We start from the raw sequence: 24,965 nt of genomic DNA on the forward strand, positions 1-24,965 counted from the left end.
TGCCAGATAGACCAGGGTATCATCAGCGTATATAGAAACCTTTTCCTCCAAGGAACCCCTGCATATACCACGGATAGACGAAGAGGCGTGAACAGCCGCAGCCAAGGGTTCAACGGCAAGGGCAAACAGGAGAAGAGACAACGGGCATCTCTGATCTCTTCCCTACCCAGGATGAACGCATCTGATACATTAGGATTCGTGCAAATCCAAGCCCTAAGCCAATCATACAGGAGGCAGACCCAAGAGCGGAATCTGGGACTGAAACAAAGGACACGCAGTAAATTCCAGAGATACTGCCACTCCACAGAATCAAAAGCCTTGTAAACATCAAGGATAGCGACAAAGCCCGGAGAAGCATCACCTCCAGCCGCAGCGATATTGAGCTGGAGCCGCCAGACATTAATATCCATAGCCCTGCCCGACATGAACCTAGTCTGGTCAGGATGAATGATGGAAGTAATGACCCGTTAAGTTGATTAGCCAAAATCTATGCCATAATTTTAGTATCTACATTGAGCAGTGAGATAGGGTCCAGTATAGTTAGATCCTTACTAGGCTTGAGAAGGACTAGATCGAAGCTTCCCCCTCGAGTCAGGGAAAGTGTCTTCTTCGCCAAATATGTGATACAGTTTCAACAGAAGAGGTACCAACTTCTCTTCATTCATCCTGTACCAGTCTCCCACCATCCCATCCAAGCCAGGGGTCTTCCCCGGTGGCAAATCCTGAATGGCCTGGGCAACTTCGTCAGCCAAGGAAGGAGCATCTAAGGTGGAGGACAGGGTCAGGGGAGTAAGCAGCAGACTCTAAAGGAAGGGCAGAAACTCGTCTGGGACTGAGGGAGACTTAGAGGAGAAGAGGTTGCTATAGATATCTCTAAACACCTTATTAATGGCCACAGGATCAGACACCAGAGACCCCCCCCCTTGCCCTGTATGCATGGAATCGAGGCCACCGAGCCACCCGCCTTCGCTAAGAATGCTAACAATTTCCCATTCATCTCCCCAAATTCAAATAGACCCGCTTCCTGTTCAACCTATTTCTTCTAGACCCTTGCCTTCTGCAAAATCAACAAGATCCTCTGTGTCTTAGCCCAAGTTTAAACGGGGTCACGGACAACTGCCGCCTCTAGAACACTCATCTCTGACTGCAAGGTATTTTCCATGTACCACCCTCTGCCCTGCTACTCCCTAATCACAGCCTTATAGGCATCCCACTGCATGAGGGTATCTGGATGACTAGCGTTATGGGCTCAGTAACCACTGTGCGCCATCCCAATGTCTCAGAGATGGCCTTGGCCTGGAGCCACCCCGGATACATGCCCCACAGTCTAGATGAGGAACAGGGACTTAAATTAAGGGTAAGGAGAATGGCCAAAAGGTCTGAGATCCCTCCACTAGTATACAGAATATCTTTTACAGCTGGCAGAAGATCAGCCGAGGCGAAGGCAAGGTCAATCCGGGAGAAGGATTTATGCGCTGAAGAGTAGTAGGAGAAAGCAGACTCGCGCGGATACTTCCATCTCCAGTGAGACTCATCGCCAGGTGCCAGGAGTTGAGCCTAGAAGAGCCAGTGTCTACAGCATCGGTGCGGTCAACCGAAGGATCAGGAACTGTAGGGGTCACCTATAAAAAGAACAGGATCAGGGGAAGGAGAACAACTTATCAGTAATTACATCAAGCACACTTACCTGAAAGGGGGGGAGGGACATACACTGACACCAACGTAAAACTAAAGACTGAAAGGAACAGATTCACCGAAATGATCACATACAACCTGGGACACACCCAGAGGGAGCGATTTAGAAACATCACGGAAACCCCCCTAGTATGGTAGAGTAGGATGGGTGATAACCCCTCACAACCCATGCCCGTTTTAGGGCCAACACTTCATGTCCAGTACTATGGGTTTCCTGCAAGCAAGTGTGTAGGGTGCCATGTGACAAAGTGTAGACAAAGGGCCTGTTTACATTTGGACATTCCAGATAACAATTCCAGATAACAATTTTAAGAGACCCCATTGTGGATTAGAACAGTAATAAGAACAGGGTAAAGTGTACAGCGTGCAGAGGCAGATGGGGAGGGAGCTCTGGAACACACAACAACCAAACAGCAAAAACACTAACTGGGCACATACAAAAACAGATGCAGATAAGAAAAAAATAAAATTCTCCATAAAGTTTCATAAATGTGGGACTTACTGAAATGGTTCTGTATGACCCTTAGATGATCCCATTATCTCCTACTGTTCTACTATGTGGGGATATTAAATGAATATAAATAGCGGGTAGTCTAGTTCTCTAGGACTTGGGGGGAGATGTAGAGCGGTACTAGATGTAAGGATATGAATACATGAGAGAACACAGACATGAGACAAGAGGAGTGAGGATCCTGATCACAAGAGCTTACAATCTATGAGGAGACAAGAGGAGTGAGGATCCTGATCACAAGAGCTTACAATCTATGAGGAGAGAAGAGGAGTGAGGATCCTGATGACAAGAGCTTACAATCTATGAGGAGACAAGAGGAGTGAGGATCCTGATCACAAGAGCTTACAATCTATGAGGAGACAAGAGGAGTGAGGATCCTGATCACAAGAGCTTACAATCTATGAGGAGACAAGAGGAGTGAGGATCCTGATCACAAGAGCTTACAATCTATGAGGAGAGAAGAGGAGTGAGGATCCTGATGACAAGAGCTTACAATCTATGAGGAGACAAGAGGAGTGAGGATCCTGATCACAAGAGCTTACAATCTATGAGGAGACAAGAGGAGTGAGGATCCTGATCACAAGAGCTTACAATCTATGAGGAGGAGACAAGAGGAGTGAGGATCCTGATCACAAGAGCTTACAATCTATGAGGAGGAGACAAGAGGAGTGAGGATCCTGATCACAAGAGCTTGCAATCTATGAGGAGACAAGAGGAGTGAGGATCCTGATCACAAGAGCTTACAATCTATGAGGAGGAGACAAGAGGAGTGAGGATCTTGATCACAAGAGCTTACAATCTATGAGGAGGAGGAGACAAGAGGAGTGAGGATCCTGATCACAAGAGCTTACAATCTATGAGGAGACAAGAGGAGTGAGGACCCTGATCACAAGAGCTTACAATCTATGAGGAGGAGGAGGAGACAAGAGGAGTGAGGATCCTGATCACAAGAGCTTACAATCTATGAGGAGGAGACAAGAGGAGTGAGGATCCTGATCACAAGAGCTTACAATCTATGAGGAGGAGACAAGAGGAGTGAGGACCCTGATCACAAGAGCTTACAATCTATGAGGAGGAGACAAGAGGAGTGAAGATCCTGATCACAAGAGCTTACAATCTATGAGGAGACAAGAGAAGTGAGGATCCTGATCACAAGAGCTTACAATCTATGAGGAGGAGGAGACAAGAGGAGTGAGGATCCTGATCACAAGAGCTTACAATCTATGAGGAGGAGGAGACGAGGAGTGAGGATCCTGATCACAAGAGCTTACAATCTATGAGGAGGAGGAGACAAGAGGAGTGAGGATCCTGATCACAAGAGCTTACAATCTATGAGGAGGAGGAGACAAGAGGAGTGAGGATCCTAATCACAAGAGCTTATAATCTATGAGGAGGAGACAAGAGGAGTGAGGATCCTGATCACAAGAGCTTACAATCTATGAGGAGGAGACAAGAGGAGTGAGGACCCTGATCACAAGAGCTTACAATCTATGAGGAGGAGACAAGAGGAGTGAGGATCCTGATCACAAGAGCTTACAATCTATGAGGAGGAGGAGACAAGAGGAGCGAGGATCCTGATCACAAGAGCTTACAATCTATGAGGAGGAGACAAGAGGAGTGAGGATCCTGATCACAAGAGCTTACAATCTATGAGGAGACAAGAGGAGTGAGGATCCTGATCACAAGAGCTTACAATCTATGAGGAGGAGACAAGAGGAGTGAGGATCCTGATCACAAGAGCTTACAATCTATGAGGAGGAGACAAGAGGAGTGAGGATCCTGATCACAAGAGCTTACAATCTATGAGGAGGAGACAAGAGGAGTGAGGACCCTGATCACAAGAGCTTACAATCTATGAGGAGGAGACAAGAGGAGTGAAGATCCTGATCACAAGAGCTTACAATCTATGAGGAGACAAGAGAAGTGAGGATCCTGATCACAAGAGCTTACAATCTATGAGGAGGAGGAGACAAGAGGAGTGAGGATCCTGATCACAAGAGCTTACAATCTATGAGGAGGAGGAGACGAGGAGTGAGGATCCTGATCACAAGAGCTTACAATCTATGAGGAGGAGGAGACAAGAGGAGTGAGGATCCTGATCACAAGAGCTTACAATCTATGAGGAGGAGGAGACAAGAGGAGTGAGGATCCTAATCACAAGAGCTTATAATCTATGAGGAGGAGACAAGAGGAGTGAGGATCCTGATCACAAGAGCTTACAATCTATGAGGAGGAGACAAGAGGAGTGAGGACCCTGATCACAAGAGCTTACAATCTATGAGGAGGAGACAAGAGGAGTGAGGATCCTGATCACAAGAGCTTACAATCTATGAGGAGGAGACAAGAGGAGTGAGGACCCTGATCACAAGAGCTTACAATCTATGAGGAGACAAGAGGAGTGAGGATCCTGATCACAAGAGCTTACAATCTATGAGGATCAGGGCCAGATTAAGGCTGCCTGGAAGACGGAGCAATTCATTACGATATCCCCCCCCCCACCCTTTACAGTCCCCCTTCCTTCCACTGAGTGGAACAGGAGTCAGGCCCCCGTTAAAATAAAATGGCTGCATGGTCTAAAATCACTTCAGCTCAGGTCACTCTTTCCAGCTGTTGCAAAGCTACAACCCCCATTATGTCTGGAGAGCTTCAGGCCTTATAGGAGTTGTAGTTTTATAACAGCTGGAGCCTCATATACAGTGTCATCCATTATTACTGCAAAACTTAGAAGTGACGAGAGATCGAATGGGACAGTCAGGAGAAAACACAAACATAAAATGACTGACAGGAGACGTCTCCTCTGTTGTCTTTCCTTTTCTTCTTCATCTGGTCCAGACGCCATGTCTTCTTCATCTGGTCCAGACGCCATGTCTTCTTCATTTGGTCCAGATGCCATGTCTTCTTCATCTGGTCCAGACGCCATGTCTTCTTCATCTGGTCCAGACGCCATTTCTTCTTCATTTGGTCCAGACGCTATGTCTTCTTCATCTGGTCCAGACGCCATGTCTTCTTCATCTGGTCCAGACGCCATGTCTTCTTCATCAGTCCTCCTCCAGACTCCTGCTCCCAGAGACCCCTAAGACTAGGTTTCCCCCTTTTTTTTACCTGCAAAAACACAGAAAAACTGCTACAGCTTTTTCCTGTGTTATGGTAATTATTTGGCATTTTTTTTCTTGTGCTTTTGCCTTCTCTGCAAACTTAGCCTTAGTCCTCCCCTGGTCCTTAAAGGAATACTGCAGCCCTAAACATCTTACCCCCTATCCAAAGGGTAACATAGGTATGGTTTGGCACTTCTTCTATGATGTTTAGTCCTATTTTGTTCTCTCCTATTCCCCCCCCTGCTCATCATCCCCCCCTGCTCATCATCCCCCCCTGCTCATCATCCCCCCTGCTCATCATCCCCCCTGCTCATCATCCCCCTGCTCATGATCCCCCCTGCTCATCATCCCCCCCGCTCATCATTACCCCCCTGCTCATCATTACCCCCCCTGCTCATCATCCCCCCTGCTTATCATCCCCCCTGCTCATCGTTCCCCCCCGCTCATCATTCCCCCCTGCTCATCATCCTCCCCTGCTCATCATCCCCCCTGCTAATCATCCCCCCCTGCTCATCCTTCCCCCCCGCTCATCATTCCCCCCGCTCATCATTCCCCCCTGCTCATCATTCCCCCCCCCTGCTCATCATTCCCCCCCCCTGCTCATCATTCCCCCCCCGCTCATCATTCCCCCCCCATGCTCATCATTCCCCCCTGCTCATCATTCCCCCCCTGCTCATCATTCCCCCCTGCTCATCTTCCTTCCCCCCTGCTCATCATTCCCACCCCTGCTCATCATTCCCCCCTGCTCATCATTCCCCCCCTGCTAATCATTACCCCCCCCCTGCTCATAATTCCCCCCTGCTCATCATTACCCCCCTGCTCATCATTCCCCCCCCGCTCAAGATTCCCCCCTTGCTCATCATTACCCCCCCTGCTCATCATTCCCCCCCCCGCTCATCATTACCCCCCCTGCTCATCATTACCCCCCCTGCTCATCATTACCCCCTTGCTCATCATTACCACCCCTGCTCATCATTCCCCCCCTGCTCATCATTCCCCCCCCCACTCATCATTTCCCCCCCTGCTCATCATTCCCCCCCCCACTCATCATTCCCCCCCCCACTCATCATTCCCCCCCCCCGCTCTTCATTCCCCCCCTGCTCATCATTCCCCCCTCCCCCGCTCATCATTCCCCCTGCTCATCATCCCCCCCCCTGCTCATCATTCCCCCCCTGCTCATCATTCCCCTCCCTGCTCATCATTACCCCCCCTCATCATTACCCCCTGCTCATCATTACCCCCCTGCTCATCATTCCCCCCTGCTCATCATTACCCTCCCTGCTCATCATTACCCCCCCCCTGCTCATCATTACTCCCCCTGCTCATCATTACCCTCCCTGCTCATCATTACCCTCCTCTGTCTCATCATTCCCCCTGCTCATCATTACCCCCCCTGCTCATCATTACCCCCCTGCTCATCATTAACCCCCCTGCTCATCATTCCCCCCTGCTCATCATTCCCCCCTGCTCATCATTACCCCCCCTGCTCATCATTACCCCCCCTGCTCATCATTACCCCCCTTTGTCTCATCATCCTTCCCCCCTGCTCATCATTACCCCCCCCTGTCTCATCATCCTCCCCCACTCATAATCCTCCCCTGCTCATTGCTACCCCCCTCCTCCTGCTTTTTTCTATTTTTCAAATTTCCTTACCTGGCCGTGCTCGGCAGGCTCAGGTAATGTGTCGGGTCTTGTGGGCTGTGACGAGTGACGTCTCCTGCGGCTCCTCTGCACGGCGTCAGGGACGTCACTCATTTCCTGCAGCGTTGGGGTGTAATGAAGAAAACTGCCCTGTAGCGGCCGCGGCTGCAGGAAATGATAAGTGACGTCCCTGACGCCGTGCAGAGGAGCCGCAGGAGACGTCACTCGTCACAGCCCACAAGACCCCATGCATTACCTGAGCCTGCCGAGAGCAGCCAGGTAAGGAAATATGAAAAATAGAAAAAGCAGGAGTCCGGGCCCACAGGAGCCGCCGCTGGTCACTGTTATAAAGTGGCCGCGGCCGGGCTACTGATCTTTAACAAGCAGCCGACGCTGCGGCCAGTTTAAAACAGTCCCCTCCCCCCCCCCCCGATCCACTACTGAGCAGCCCGCAGGGATGTCCAGAATGTGATGGGCCCCCTGCGGGCACAGGGCCCAGAGCAGGTGCTCCAGGAGCGCCAATGATGATCCGGCCCTGCCCCTTACATTCCTCAGTTACTTATTCAAATACTAAAAATTTATATAGTTGGCAAACTTGACACCTGTTTTCCTGCCAATCCCCAGTGTGGTCCAGGCTGGATACCGTTGGGTATTATGGAGGGGCCCTTACTCTTTATATTCCTACCCTTAGATAAGTGGCCCAATGGTGTTTAACCCCTTAAAATCCACGGCCCTGCCCCTTACATTCCTCAGTTCCTTATTCAAAATGCACAAAATGTATATAGTTGGCAAGATTGGCACCTGTTATCATGTCAATCCACAGATGTGCCAGGCTGGATACAGTTGGGTATTATGGAGGGGCCCTTACTCTTTATACTTCCCTCCTTATGTCAGTGGCCCAACAGCGTTTAACCCCTTAAATTCCAGTTACTTATTCAAAATGCAATTTTTTTTCATCCATTGTTTAATGCTGTTTTTTTCAGTAAATACACAAACAATCTAGATTTGTTTTTTATTAATCTGATTGTTCCCAAATAATATTTAACATTTATGTATAAAAAAACAGATTTACTGCAGAGAAATTAGAGGAAAAAAGGTTTATTAGTCATTATAAGAAACCAACTTCAGCCTCGTCCAGGACCTGCTCTGTATCTGTTAGATGCTGGAGGTGTAGGACCTGTGATGATGTCACAATCATGTGACCAGTACATGTGGGGGCGGAGCTCAGCAGGATAGAGGAGATTGTGGATGAAGGACCTGTGAGGATGGTCATGTGACATGAGTGGGCGGAGCTTAGAACTAGAAGTTAGACAAAGACTGAGGTGAGTTTCAGAGCAGAAGTTTTGTTACAATGTGTTATCTCCAGGGCCGGATGTACTATTAACCATTCGTGGTCGGGGGTATAGGGAGCAGGGGGGGTGGGGAGAGCGATTTGTGATGAGAAAAAAGTATGTAAATCCAAGCGGTGTGAGACCCCAAAACCATGAGGAGGGGGAGATAATGGGGGAGGGGACGTACTAAACAGTATAGTGGGATGATAGGCGGCACTTCTCATCACCACCACTAGAGGTCATTGCACTTCTCATCACCACCACTAGAGGTCCCTGCACTTCTCATCACCACCACTAGAGGTCACTGCACTTCTCATCACCACCACTAGAGGTCACTGCACTTCTCATCACCACCACTAGAGGTCACTGCACTTCTCATCACCACCACTAGAGGTCACTGCACTGTTTATCACAGTTTGTTCTTTTCTTTAGTTCTTGATACTATGTTGCAAAAATAAATTGCAAATGATTAACCATTTCCTTGCTGAAATTTATACAGTTTTATAATGGAATCATAGTGAATTTTATAAGAAAAAAATGGGAAAATTAGTCAAAACATTTGTAGGGTTAAATGATTGATTTTACCTGATGTGATTATCATCGTCTTGTAATATATTTTTTACATGGGGATTAAGGGAGGAATATTATGGTTGCACATGACAAGGAACACAATTGACCTGTTTTTGATGAGAATAAGTGTATAATAATTTTCTACATAGGGATTATGGGATGAATAATACACACTCTTAGTAACATATTTGATTAGTTTCTTATAAGAGAATGTTTATAAATATTTTATATATGGTGATTATTGGTTTGATATCATGGTCACACGTTCCAAGAAAGAAAAGTGACCTTTTTCTTATAATAATATAATTAGAGACATAACTAGTCCTTTATCTTATAAGAATATAATTAGAGACATATCTAGTCCTTTACCTTATAATAATATAATTAGAGACATATCTAGTCCTTTATCTTATAAGAATATAATTAGAGACATATCTAGTCCCTTTATCTTATAAGAATATAATTAGAGACATATCTAGTCCTTTATCTTATAAGAATATAATTAGAGACATATCTAGTCCCTTTATCTTATAAGAATATAATTAGAGACATATCTAGTCCCTTTATCTTATAAGAATATAATTAGAGACATATCTAGTCCCTTTATCTTATAAGAATATAATTAGAGACATATCTAGTCCCTTTTCTTATAAGAATATGATTAGAGACATATCTAGTCCCTTTATCTTATAAGAATATAATTAGAGACATATCTAGTCCTTTATCTTATAAGAATATAATTAGAGACATAGCTAGTCCTTTATCTTATAAGAATATAATTAGAGACATATCTAGTCCTTTTCTTATAAGAATATAATTAGAGACATATCTAGTCCCTTTATCTTATAAGAATATAATTAGAGACATATCTAGTCCCTTTATCTTATAAGAATATAATTAGAGACATATCTAGTCCTTTATCTTATAAGAATATAATTAGAGACATATCTAGTCCTTTATCTTATAAGAATATAATTAGAGACATATCTAGTCCCTTTATCTTATAAGAATATAATTAGAGACATATCTAGTCCTTTATCTTATAAGAATATGATTAGAGACATATCTGGTCCTTTATCTTATAAGAATATAATTAGAGACATATCTAGTCCCTTTATCTTATAAGAATATGATTAGAGACATATCTAGTCCTTTATCTTATTAGAATATGATTAGAGACATATCTAGTCCTTTATCTTATAAGAATATAATTAGAGACATATCTAGTCCCTTTATCTTATAAGAATATAATTAGAGACATATCTAGTCCCTTTTCTTATAAGAATATGATTAGAGACATATCTAGTCCTTTATCTCATAAGAATATAATTAGAGACATATCTAGTCCTTTATCTTATAAGAATATAATTAGAGACATATCTAGTCCTTTATCTTATAAGAATATAATTAGAGACATATCTGGTCCTTTATCTTATAAGAATATAATTAGAGACATATCTAGTCCTTTATCTTATAAGAATATAATTAGAGACATAACTAGTCCTTTATCTTATAAGAATATAATTAGAGACATATCTAGTCCTTTATCTTATAAGAATATAATTAGAGACATATCTAGTCCTTTATCTTATAAGAATATGATTAGAGACATATCTAGTCCTTTATCTTATAAGAATATAATTAGAGACATATCTAGTCCTTTATCTTATAAGAATATGATTAGAGACATATCTAGTCCTTTATCTTATAAGAATATAATTAGAGACATATCTAGTCCCTTTATCTTATAAGAATATAATTAGAGACATATCTAGTCCCTTTATCTTATAAGAATATAATTAGAGACATATCTAGTCCTTTATCTTATAAGAATATAATTAGAGACATATCTAGTCCTTTTTCTTATAAGAATATAATTAGAGGCATATCTAGTCCCTTTATCTTATAAGAATATAATTAGAGACATATCTAGTCCTTTATCTTATAAGAATATAATTAGAGACATATCTAGTCCTTTATCTTATAAGAATATAATTAGAGACATATCTAGTCCTTTATCTTATAAGAATATAATTAGAGACATATCTAGTCCTTTATCTTATAAGAATATAATTAGAGACATATCTAGTCCTTTATCTTATAAGAATATGATTAGAGACATATCTAGTCCTTTATCTTATAAGAATATAATTAGAGACATATCTGGTCCTTCATCTTATAAGAATATAATTAGAGACATATCTAGTCCTTTATCTTATAAGAATATAATTAGAGACATATCTAGTCCTTTATCTTATAAGAATATGATTAGATACATATCTAGTCCTTTATCTTATAAGAATATGATTAGAGACATATCTAGTCCTTTATCTTATAAGAATATGATTAGAGACATATCTAGTCCTTTATCTTATAAGAATATAATTAGAGACATATCTAGTCCCTTTATCTTATAAGAATATGATTAGAGACATATCTAGTCCCTTTATCTTATAAGAATATAATTAGAGACATATCTAGTCCCTTTATCTTATAAGAATATAATTAGAGACATATCTAGTCCTTTATCTTATAAGAATATGATTAGAGACATATCTAGTCCCTTTATCTTATAAGAATATGATTAGAGACATATCTAGTCCTTTATCTTATAAGAATATAATTAGAGACATATCTAGTCCCTTTATCTTATAAGAATAGGATTAGAGACATATCTAGTCCCTTTATCTTATAAGAATATGATTAGAGACATATCTAGTCCTTTATCTTATAAGAATATAATTAGAGACATATCTAGTCCTTTATCTTATAAGAATATAATTAGAGACATATCTAGTCCTTTATCTTATAAGAATATGATTAGAGACATATCTAGTCCTTTATCTTATAAGAATATAATTAGAGACATATCTAGTCTCTTTATCTTATAAGAATATAATTAGAGACATATCTAGTCTCTTTATCTTATAAGAATATAATTAGAGACATATCTAGTCCTTTATCTTATAAGAATATAATTAGAGACATATCTAGTCCTTTATCTTATTAGAATATGATTAGAGACATATCTAGTCCTTTATCTTATAAGAATATGATTAGAGACATATCTAGTCCCTTTATCTTATAAGAATATAATTAGAGACATATCTAGTCCTTTATCTTATAAGAATATGATTAGAGACATATCTAGTCCTTTATCTTATAAGAATATAATTAGAGACATATCTAGTCCTTTATCTTATAAGAATATAATTAGAGACATATCTAGTCCCTTTATCTTATAAGAATATAATTAGAGACATATCTAGTCCTTTATCTTATAAGAATATAATTAGAGACATATCTAGTCCTTTATCTTATAAGAATATAATTAGAGACATATCTAGTCCCTTTATCTTATAAGAATATAATTAGAGACATATCTAGTCCTTTATCTTATAAGAATATAATTAGAGACATATCTAGTCCTTTATCTTATAAGAATATAATTAGAGACATATCTAGTCCTTTATCTTATAAGAATATAATTAGAGACATATCTAGTCCTTTATCTTATAAGAATATGATTAGAGACATATCTAGTCCTTTATCTTATAAGAATATAATTAGAGACATATCTAGTCCTTTATCTTATAAGAATATAATTAGAGACATATCTAGTCCTTTATCTTATAAGAATATGATTAGAGACATATCTAGTCCTTTATCTTATAAGAATATAATTAGAGACATATCTAGTCCTTTATCTTATAAGAATATGATTAGATACATATCTAGTCCTTTATCTTATAAGAATATAATTAGAGACATATCTAGTCCTTTATCTTATAAGAATATAATTAGAGACATATCTAGTCCTTTATCTTATAAGAATATGATTAGATACATATCTAGTCCCTTTATCTTATAAGAATATAATTAGAGACATATCTAGTCCTTTATCTTATAAGAATATAATTAGAGACATATCTAGTCCTTTATCTTATAAGAATATAATTAGAGACATATCTAGTCCTTTATCTTATAAGAATATAATTAGAGACATATCTAGTCCTTTATCTTATAAGAATATGATTAGAGACATATCTAGTCCTTTATCTTATAAGAATATAATTAGAGACATATCTAGTCCTTTATCTTATAAGAATATAATTAGAGACATATCTAGTCCTTTATCTTATAAGAATATGATTAGAGACATATCTAGTCCCTTTATCTTATAAGAATATAATTAGAGACATATCTACCGTATATACTCGAGTATAAGCCGAGTTTTTCAGCACGATTTTTCGTGCTGAAAACACCCCCCTCGGCTTATACTCGAGTGAACTCCCCCACCCGCAGTGGTCTTCAACCTGCGGACCTCCAGAGGTTTCAAAACTACAACTCCCAGCAAGCCCGGGCAGCCATCGGCTGTCCGGGCTTGCTGGGAGTTGTAGTTTTGAAACCTCCGGAGGTACGCAGGTTGAAGACCACTGCGGCCTTCAACATCATCCAGCCCCCTCTCACCCCCTTTAGTTCTGAGTACTCACCTCCGCTCGGCGCTGGTCCGGTCCTGCAGGACTGTCCGGAGAGGAGGTGGTCCGGTGGGATAGTGGTTCCGGGCTGCTATCTTCACCGGGGAGGCCTCTTCTAAGCGCTTCGGGCCCGGCCTCAGAATAGTCACGTTGCCGTGACAACGACGCAGAGGTGCGTCATTTGCGTCATTGTCAAGGCAACGCATCTATTCCGGGCCGGAAGCGCGGAGAAGAGGCCTCCCCGGTGAAGATAGCAGCCCGGACCACCTCCTCACCGGACCACCTCCTCACCGGACAGCCCTGCAGGACCGGACCAGCGCCGAGCGGAGGTGAGTACTCAGAACTAAAGGGGGTGAGAGGGGGCTGGATGATGTTGAAGGCCGCAGTGGTCTTCAACCTGCGGACCTCCGGAGGTTTCAAAACTACAACTCCCAGCAAGTCCGGACAGCCGATGGCTGCCCGGGCTTGCTGGGAGTTGTAGTTTTGAAACCTCTGGAGGTCCGCAGGTTGAAGACCACTGAGGGCGAATGATGAGAAGGGGATGATGAAGGGGGGTGGGGATGATTACAAGGGGATGATGAAGGGGGGATGTGTGGGATGATGAAGGGGGGATGTGCGGGATGATAAGGGGATGATGAAGGGGGGATGTGTGGGATGATAAGGGGATGATGAAGGGGGATGTGCGGGATGATAAGGGGATGATGAAGGGGGGATGTGTAGGATGATGACAAGGGGATGATGAAGGGGGATGTGTGGGATGATAAGGGGATGATGAAGGGGGGATGTGTGGGATGATGACAAGGGGATGATGATGAGGATGTTAATGACGGGTCTGGATGATGACAGGGGGGGATGAGGTATTTCCCACCCTAGGCTTATACTCGAGTCAATAACGTTTCCTGGGATTTTGGGTTGAAATTAGGGGTCTCGGCTTATACTCGGGTCGGCTTATACTCGAGTATATACGGTAGTCCTTTATCTTATAAGAATATAATTAGAGACATATCTAGTCCTTTATCTTATAAGAATATAATTAGAGACATATCTAGTCCTTTATCTTATAAGAATATAATTAGAGACATATCTAGTCCCTTTATCTTATAAGAATATAATTAGAGACATATCTAGTCCTTTATCTTATAGGAATATAATTAGACACATATCTAGTCCTTTATCTTATAAGAATATGATTAGAGACATATCTAGTCCTTTATCTTATAGGAATATAATTAGAGACATATCTAGTCCTTTATCTTATAAGAATATAATTAGAGACATATCTAGTCCTTTATCTTATAGGAATATAATTAGAGACATATCTAGTCCTTTATCTTATAAGAATATAATTAGAGACATATCTAGTCCCTTTATCTTATAAGAATATAATTAGAGACATATCTAGTCCTTTATCTTATAAGAATATAATTAGAGACATATCTAGTCCCTTTATCTTATAAGAATATAATTAGAGACTTATCTAGTCCGTTTTTTTCACAAATACCACATGTCTTCCTCCATCTGTGTCGTACACTGTACTGGAGAGTTCCAGCTCAATGTGGTCCCTATTGGCAGAAATTGGTCCTGACAGTCACTGTATTCAGGTGGAAAAGTTCCCCAGTCCCAGTGATGTAACAGGAAACAAAGTGTCCACTGATCCTCCCAGGAAGAAGGGGAATCTGCCTATATTCTGAGGAGACTGACTTTGTGTCCATTGTAATAAATAATATGGCAATGATGGAGCCCTCTATCACTGGGGCCCCTGGAGAGACCTGACTCCAGCCTCCATCACTGGGGCCCCTGGAGAGGCCTGACTTCAGCCTCCATCACTGGGGCCACTATAGAGGCCTGACTCCAGCCTTCTCCCTATTCCTCCCTATTGTCTCCAGCCTCCTCCCTATTGTCTCCAGCCTCCTCCCTATTGACTCCCGCCTCTTCCCTATTGACTCCAGCCTCCTCCCTATTGTCTCCAGCCTCCTCCCTATTGTCTCCAGCCTCCTCCCTATTGTCTCCCGCCTCCTCCCTATTGACTCCCGCCTCCTCCCTATTGACTCCAGCCTCCTCCCTATTGACTCCAGCCTCCTCCCTATTGACTCCCGCCTCCTCCCTATTGACTCCCGTCTCCTCCCTATTGACTCCCGCCTCCTCCCTATTGACTCCCACCTCCTCCCTATTGACTCCAGCCTCCTCCCTATTGACTCCAGCCTCCTCCCTATTGTCTACAGCCTCCTCCCTATTGACTCCAGCCTCCTCCCTATTGACTCCAGCCTCCTCCCTATTGTCTCCAGCCTCCTCCCAATTGTCTCCAGCCTCCTCCCTATTGACTCCAGCCTCCTCCCTATTGACTCCAGCCTCCTCCCTATTGACTCCCGCCTCCACACTACTGACTCCCGCCTCCTCCCTATTGACTCCTGCCTCCTCCCTATTGACTCCAGCCTCCTCCCTATTGACTCCAGCCTCCTCCCTATTGACTATGGGCCCGGGCTTCTAGATAGTGGAGGTTGGGACCCTATTGTATTGTTAATCCCGTTACTGTCCCTGTGTGGTGTCCCAGCACCAATGGCTGTCCTGTAGGCTGTGGACTTCCTCGGGCAGACCTGAGGCACGGGTGTTGGGCCCCCTAAATGACGGCTGAGTCTCAGTTGTTAAAGCACTTTATCAAATGTTTATTATGTTTTTGATATGCGCTGTTATATTTGTCTTGTACCTTTCAAAGGGGTACTCCGGTGGCAAACATTTTTTTTTAATCAACTGGTGCCAGAAAGTTAAACAGATTGGTAAATTACTTCTATTAAAAAAATCTTTATCCTTCCAGTACTTAGCTGCTGTATATTACAGAGAAAGTTTCTTTCTTTTTGCATTTGTTATTTTTTCTATCCACAGTGCTCTCTGCTGACACCTCTGTCCATATCACAAACTGTTCAGAGCAGGAGCAAATCTTCATAGCAAACCTTTGCTGCTCTGGACAGTTCCTGATACGGACAGAGGTGTCAGCAGAGAACAGTGTGGATAGAAAAAATAAGAAATCCAAAAAGAAAGAAACGTTCTCTGTAATATACAACTGCTAACTTTCTGGCACCAGTTGATTAAAAAAAAAAAAAATTTCCACCGGAGTAACTCTTTAACCCCTTAAGGACTGAGCCCTTTTTCACCTTAAGGACTCGGCCATTTTTTGCAAATCTGACCACTGTCACTTTAAACATTAATAACTCTGGAATGCTTTTAGTTATCATTCTGATTCCGAGATTGTTTTTTCGTGACATATTCTACTTTAACTTAGTGGCAAAATTTTATGGTAACTTGCATCCTTTCTTGGTGAAAAATCCTAAAATGTGATGAAAAATTTGAAAATTTTGCATTTTTCTAACTTTGAAGCTCTCTGCTTGTAAGGAAAATGGATATTCCAAATAATTTTTTTTTATTCACATATACAATATGTCCACTTTATGTCTGCATCATAAAATTGATGAGTTTTTACTTTTGGAGACATCAGAGGCTTCAAAGTTCAGCAGCAATTTTCCAATTTTTCACAACATTTTTAAACTCGCTTTTTTTCAGGGACCAGTTCAGGTTTGAAGTGGATTTGAAGGGTCTTCATATTAGAAATACCCCATAAATGACCCCATTATAAAAACTGCACCCCCCCAAAGTATTCAAAATGACATTCAGTAAGTGTTTTAACCCTTTAGGGGTTTCACAGGAATAGCAGCAAAGTGAAGGAGAAAATTCACAATCTTCATTTTTTACACTCACATGTTCTTGTAGACCCAATTTTTAAATTTTTGCAAGGGGTAAAAAGGAGAAAATTTTTACTTGTGTTTGAAACCCAATTTCTCTCGAGTAAGCACATACCTCATATGTCTATGTTAATTGTTCGACGGGCGCAGTAGAGGGCTCAGAAGGGAAGGAGCGTCAAATGGTTTTTGAGGGGCATGTCACCTTTAGGAAGCCCCTATGGTGCCAGGACAGCAAAAAAAAACACATGGCATACCATTTTTGAAACTAGTCCCCTCGGGGAACGTAACAAGGGGTAATGTGAACCTTAATACCCCACAGGTGATTCACGACTTTTGCATATGTAAAAAAAAAAATAATTTTTTACCTAAAATGCTTGGTTTCCCAAAAGTTTTACATTTAAAAAAAGGGTAATAGCAGAAAATACCCCCCAAAATTTGAAGCCCAATTTCTCCCGATTCAGAAAACACCCCATATGGGGGTGAAAAGTGCTCTGCTGGCGCACTACAGGTCTCAGAAGAGAAGGAGTCACATTTGGCTTTTTGAAAGCAAATTTTGCTCTGGGGGCATGCCGCATTTAGGAAGCCCCTATGGTGCCAGGATAGCAAAAAAAAAACACATGGCATACTATTTTGGAAACCAGACCCCTCGGGGAACGTAACAAGGGGTTAAGTGAACCTTAATACCCCACAGGTGATTCACAACTTTTGCATATGTAAAAAAATATATATATATTTTTGCCTAAAATGCTTCTTTTCCCAAAAATTTTACATTTTTAAAAAGGGTAAAAGCAGAAAATACCCCCCAAAATTTGTAACACAATTTCTCCCGAGTACGGCGATACCCCATATGTGACCCTAAACTGTTGCCTTGAAATACGACAGGGCTCCAAAGTGAGAGCGCCATGCGCATTTGAGGCCTAAATTAGGGATTGCATAGGGGTGGACATAGGGGAATTCTACGCCAGTGTTTCCCAAACAGGGTGCCTCCAGCTGTTGTAAAACTCCCAGTCAACGGCTGTCCGACAATACTGGGAGTTGTTGTTTTGCAACAGCTGGAGGCTCCGTTTTGGAAACCGTGGCGTACCAGACATTTTTCATTTTTATTGGGGAGGGAGGGGGGCTGTGTAGGGGTATGTGTATATGTAGTGTTTTTTACTTTTTATTTTATTTTTTGTGTTAGTGTAGTGTAGTGTTTTTAGGGTACAGTCACACGGACGGGGGTTCACAGTAGTTTCTTGCTGGCAGTTTGAGCTGTTGCAGAAAATTTGCTGCAGCTCAAACTTGCAGCCCGATACCTACTGTAAACCTCCGCCCATGTGAGTGTACCCTGTACGTTCACATTGGGGGGGGGGGGGTAACATCCAGCTGTTGCAAAACTACAACTCCCAGCATGCGCTGACAGACTGTACATGCTGAGCGTTTTAGTTTTGCAACAGCTGTAGGCACACTGGTTATGTATCACTGAGTTTGTGACCTTACTCAGTGTTTCAAAACCAGTGTGCCTCCAGCTGTTGCAAAACTACAACTCCCAGCATGTACGGTGCATGGTGTAAGGTGACTGCTGGGAGTTGTAGTTTGCAACAGCTGGAGGCACACTGGTCGTGAAACACTGAGTTAGGTAAAAAAAAAAAATGGGTTTCATAACCAGTGTGCCTTCAGCTGTTGCAAAACTACAACTCTCAGCAGTCACCGACAGCCAACGGGCATGCTGGGAGTTGTAGTTATGCAACCAGCAGATGCACCACTACAACTCCCAGCATGCACTTTAGCTGTTTGTGCAAGCTGGGAGTTGTAGTTATACAACAGCTGAAGGTACACTTTTCCATAGAAAAAATGTGCCTCCAGCTGTTGCAAAACCATAAGTCCCAGCATGCCCATAAGGGAATGCTGGGAGTTGTGGTGGTCTGCCTCCTGCTGTTGCATAACTACAGCTCCCAGCATGCCCTTTTTGCATGCTGGGAGCTGTTGCTAAGCAACAGCAGGAGGCTGTAACTCACCTCCTGCTGCTGCTTCATCACAGGACTGTCCCTCGCCGCCGCCGTCGCTCCTGGGGCCCCGATCCCAACAGGGACGCCGGGGATCGGGGTCCCCAGCACCCGGGGTCTTCTTCCCGCTCACGTCCTCCGGAAGAGGGGCGGAGCGGGCGTTACACCCGCTGCAGGCGCCCTGATTGGTCGGCCGGTAATCCGGCCGACGAATCAGGGCGATCGTGAGGTGGCACCAGTGCCACCTCACCCCTGCAGCCTCTGGCTGTTCGGGGCCGTCAGAGACGGCCCCGATCAGCCAGTAATTCCGGGTCCCCGGGTCACTGGAGACCCGATTGACCCGGAATCGCCGCAGATCGCTGGACTGAATTGTCCAGCGATCTGCGGCCATCGCCAACATGGGGGGGCATAATGACCCCCCCTGGCGAACCGGCTAGTGGTGGGGACCGGAATTCCCATGTGCGTATGGATACGTCCTGCGTCCTTAAGAGGTTAAGAGGGAGGAGCAGTATAAAGCCATGTGACCCTGCCTGCCCAATGGGAATCCCTACATTGCTAGCTATATAGTGTAGTGGGGTAGGAGTTTCCCCTGTCTAAGTGGAGTTCAGCATTAGTCACTGCGGAGAGCAGAGTACAGTGTGGTAAAGGAGTGAGGTGGAGAAGAGGGAAGAGTCCAGAACAAATCTTTTCTTAATCCTATCCAATCATTCTACAAGGATCCCCCGTACAGAGGAAACTCAAGCCTGGCGGAAAAAGTCACAGGACCTTGTCGGAACCCTAGTAGCCTGGAAAATCTTCAATCCCATATCAAGTCAGTATTAATCTATTGGGTGAAAAGCACCATAAGTCGCAGCAAGGCAACAGGGCTCCCAAGGGGTTACACTCCATCCTCTCACTCTGCACCAGACTATACATGTAATACCATCTGCACCAGACTATACATGTAATACCATCTGCACCAGACTATACATGTAATACCATCTGCACCAGACTATACATGTAATACCATCTGCACCAGACTATACATGTAATACCATCTGCACCAGACTATACATGTAATACCATCTGCACCAGACTATACATGTAATACCATCTGCACCAGACTATACATGTAATACCATCTGCACCAGACTATACATGTAATACCATCTGCACCAGACTATACATGTAATACCATCTGCACCAGACTATACATGTAATACCATCTGCACCAGACTATACATGTAATACCATCTGCACCAGACTATACATGTAATACCATCTGCACCAGACTATACATGTAATACCATCTGCACCAGACTATACATGTAATACCATCTGCACCAGACTATACATGTAATACCATCTGCACCAGACTATACATGTAATACCATCTGCACCAGACTATACATGTAATACCATCTGCACCAGACTATACATGTAATACCATCTGCACCAGACTGTACATGTAATACCATCTGCACCAGACTATACATGTAATACCATCTGCACCAGACTATACATGTAATACCATCTGCACCAGACTATACATGTAATACCATCTGCACCAGACTATACATGTAATACCATCTGCACCAGACTATACATGTAATACCATCTGCACCAGACTATACATGTAATACCATCTGCACCAGACTATACATGTAATACCATCTGCACCAGACTATACATGTAATACCATCTGCACCAGACTATACATGTAATACCATCTGCACCAGACTATACATGTAATACCATCTGCACCAGACTATACATGTAATACCATCTGCACCAGACTATACATGTAATACCATCTGCACCAGACTATACATGTAATACCATCTGCACCAGACTATACATGTAATACCATCTGCACCAGACTATACATGTAATACCATCTGCACCAGACTATACATGTAATACCATCTGCACCAGACTATACATGTAATACCATCTGCACCAGACTATACATGTAATACCATCTGCACCAGACTATACATGTAATACCATCTGCACCAGACTATACATGTAATACCATCTGCACCAGACTATACATGTAATACCATCTGCACCAGACTATACATGTAATACCATCTGCACCTGCTCAGTAAAGACAGTTCTCCATAATGTGGCATCAGTGTGTTCATTTACTCCCTGTGTCTGGCCCAGGAGAAGCTGTCTCCAACCTCGGACCGTGTATAGGATAACGGTGCCCTGGCGTCACAAAGTGACTTTGCACCCATAATCCTCATGTAAAAAAAAATATTTATAACCATATTCTTATCAGAAACAGGTCAGGTGTTCCTTGCCATGTGTAACTATGATATTCCACCCATAATCCCCATGTAAAAAATATATTCCAAGATGATGATCATCAAAACAGGTAAAATCAATAATCTATTATTTTTTTTATAGAATTTACTATGATTCCATTCTAAAACTGTATAATATATATTTCAGCAAGTAAATGGTTAATCATTTGCAGCTTTTTTAAAAAAAAAACTTTGCAACAAAGTATCAAGAACTACAGAAAAGAACAAACTGTGATTTACCAGGAGTGTAAAAAGTGTAGTGACCTCTAGTGGAGGTGATGAGTATTGCAGCCAATCATTCCATCATCCCAATATGCTGTTTAGTACGTCCTGTTGGGGAGATAATGGGGGAGGGGTTTATTTTAATAAGGACACAACTTTATTTTTGTGTTTTTGTTTTTTCCTCCTCGCCGTCCCATCGCCTGAACGCTTTTATATTTCCCCCACAGACACATATGATAGATTATTGTTAATGTTATTATTGTCGTTTTTGTTGTTTTTTGCGCGAGCAGTCGTCCTTTGTGATGACATCATCATTTTACCATAAAACGTACGAAGCAAGCAAAAATATATCATTTCTGGGGGAAATTGAAAAGAAAACCACAATTTTGCACCTTTTGTCGGGTTTAATTTTGCGGCTGCATACTTTGTGGTAGCAATGAGGTTCTCTGTATCCTGGGGGTCCATACGATTACAATGGTTTCCATGGTTACATACTTTACTATTATTCTACGGCTTTTACCTCTTCTGACCCCTATAACTTCACTATTTTTCTGTACACAGGGATGTATGAGGGCTCATTTTTTTGTGCTGCAATTTGTAGTTTTTAATGGTACCACGTTTGCGGTTATGTGACATTTTTTATCGCTTTTTACCAATTTATTTTTCTTTTTTTTACGTTCACGCCATTCACCATACGGGATCATTAACCTGTTAAGGACACAGGGTATACCTGTACCGTGTATGCCCTGGTCCCGTTTAATGCGTTCTCACGAGCTGAGCGCTTCATACCTAATCGGCACCGGTTGCTATCACGGTTGATGCCGGGCACCGCCGATCAGGCCGATGTCCGGCATTAAAGAGAACCTCTCCTAATTTTGTTTTAAAATCCTCCCAGGTCACTGCCCCCATCATGATAAACCACCCCCTGCCCTTATTTTTGTTATTTTTTAGTTTTCTACCTTGATATTGCTCTGTATTTTCTGCTCAGTCAGATTCACAGACTGGGAAGGGGCGTTCCCCAGTAGTGACATCATCTGAAGCCATACAGGGGAGAACTTCCTCCCTCACTCTGCTACACACAGCCCAGAGCAGTCCAGTGTGAGACGAGCTATGATTGGCTAAGGCTGCACCCCCCCCCCCCCCCCACAGCACTCCAAACTGCATTTCCTGATTTTTGATTATGTCCCCCTTTACACATAGAGCTCATTGGGAGCACTGCTCTACGTCCTCGGGGAGGGGACCTGCCATGGAGATTTACGTCCTCAGGGAGGGGAGATGAGGGAGGGGACCTGCCGTGCAGATCTATGTCCTCAGGGAGGGGGCGTGCCGTAGGGATCTGCGTCCAGCAGCCGAGCTCAGGGAGGGGAGATGGGGGAGGGGGCGTGTACCTCCTGCCTCCCCTTGCCCCAGCTCTAGCTTCGGAAGTGTTCGGAGAGCTGGGGGAGGAGCGGACGCATGGATCTACTGGGGCGCAAAAAACCACCTCACACCGGCTGCAATGTCATGCTGCGGCTGGCATGCCCCCTGCTCGGGACAGCCGCGGCCCCGTACAGGAGATCACAGGGGGTCTCTGGATAGGGGATAAGTGTTAATCATGCTGCAGATGTCCTTTAAAATCCAACAAAAGCCGGCATGGATTGTGGGGAATGACCCCCACCCTGCACTTGATCATTCCCGGTAAGACCCGTCCCAGATCAACCTTAAAGGGGTACTCTGGCACTAAGACATCTTATTCCCTATCCAAAGGATAGGGGATAAGATGCCTGATCACGGGGGTCCCGCCGCTGGGGACCCCCGTGAACTTGCATGAAGAACCCCGTTACAATCAGTCCCCGGAGCATGTTCGCTCCGGGTCTGATGACTGGCGATCACGGGGGCCGGAGCATTGTGACATCACGGCCCCGTCCCCTCAATGCAAGCCTCTGGGAGGTCAGCTGTCACACGCCCTCCCATAGGCTTGCATTGAGGGGGCAGAGCATGACATCACACGGGGGCAGAGCCGTGACGTCACAATGCTTCGGCCCCCGTGATCGCCAGTCATCAGACCCGGAGCGAACATGTTCCGAGGACTGATTGTAACGAGGTGCTGCGTGCAAGATCACGGGGGTCCCCAGCGGCGGGACCCCCACGATCAGGCATCTTATCCCCTATCCTTTGGACAGGGGATAAGATGTCTTAGCGCCGGAGTACCCCTATAAAGCCATACTACGGGCCAAGTATCAGCCTGCACCGCAGCACAGACACTGGAAAATACCTGAAAAAAACTGGAAACAGCGTTCCGTGGTGTAATAAAAGAGGATATTAAGGGGTTTAAAAAGGCATGTAAGATGCTCACCTGGTAAAGTTGTGTAAGCACATACACAACAATGGTGAGCACATAGTATAAAGGTGTCCGCAGCCCTTCGGCCCAAGGATAAGTACAGTGGTCCCTCAACATACGATGGTAATCCGTTCCAAATGGACCATCGCTTGTTGAAACCATCGTATGTTGAGGGATCCGTGCAATGTAAAGTATAGGACAGTGGTCTACAACCTGCGGACCTCCAGATGTTGCAAAACTACAACACCCAGCATGCCCGGACAGCCGTTGGCTGTCCGGGCATGCTGGGTGTTGTAGTTTTGCAACATCTGGAGGTCCGCAGGTTGAAGACCACTGTTAGAGGAAGTTGTACTCACCTGTCCCCGCCGCTCCGGACTATCACCGCTCGTCACCGCTGCCCTGGATGTCGCCGTCCATCGCTGTTGCCGCGTCCCTGAGGAGTCGCCGACGCTCCGGCAAGGCCTCTTCTTCCCCGCCATCCGCGCTCTCCGTCGCCGCCATCACGTCGCTACGCACGCCGCTCCTATTGGATGACGGGACGGTGTGATGACGACGATGGAGAGCGCCGGCCATGCAGGGATCCCGAAGAGGACGCGCCGGAGCCCCGAGGACAGGTAAGTGATCGTCAGCGGACCACACGGGGCACCGTAAACGGCTATCCGGTGGCGGGTGAAGCAGTCGGCGCTGCCGGATAGCCGTTTATGCGATGGCCCCGACATACAAAAGCATCGTATGTTGATGCTGCCTTCACCATGTGATGTCCTCTGAGAGTGATCGTATGCTGAAATGATCGTATGTCGGGGCCATCGTAGGTAAAGGGGGTCACTGTATAGGAGTAAGTAGCTTCAAAGGGGACGCCGGCTCAGCATGGCGCTGGACACAGACCAAGCAGGTAAGTGAATGACAAGGTGTTTATTTACCCAGAATGCAACGCGTTTCACTGCCTAAGCAGCTTCATCAGGCACAGGTAAGAACAACAGTCCAACAACGTCCCCACCTTTCACCTTATCACAAGACCTACAGAATAAAGATAAGGTGTCATTTTAACTGAAAAGTGCGTAGAAACGGAAGCCCCCAAAAGTTACAAAGTGT

At 43.9% G+C, this 24,965-nt stretch overlaps 1 protein-coding gene across 1 annotated transcript in view; it reads left to right on the forward strand.

Annotated features, from left to right (window-relative positions):
* LOC130337687 (zinc finger protein 160-like) overlaps window positions 1-24,965 on the forward strand; it is a 48,350-nt gene that overhangs the window by 3,932 nt on the left and 19,453 nt on the right. The window contains exon 5 of the mRNA XM_056553957.1: window positions 505-668. Within this exon, the coding sequence (XP_056409932.1) occupies window positions 505-668 (164 nt within the window). The remainder of the gene's footprint in view (window positions 1-504; window positions 669-24,965) is intronic.

This window comes from Hyla sarda, unplaced genomic scaffold, assembly GCF_029499605.1.
Source record: "Hyla sarda isolate aHylSar1 unplaced genomic scaffold, aHylSar1.hap1 scaffold_505, whole genome shotgun sequence".
Taxonomy (NCBI): domain Eukaryota; kingdom Metazoa; phylum Chordata; class Amphibia; order Anura; family Hylidae; genus Hyla; species Hyla sarda.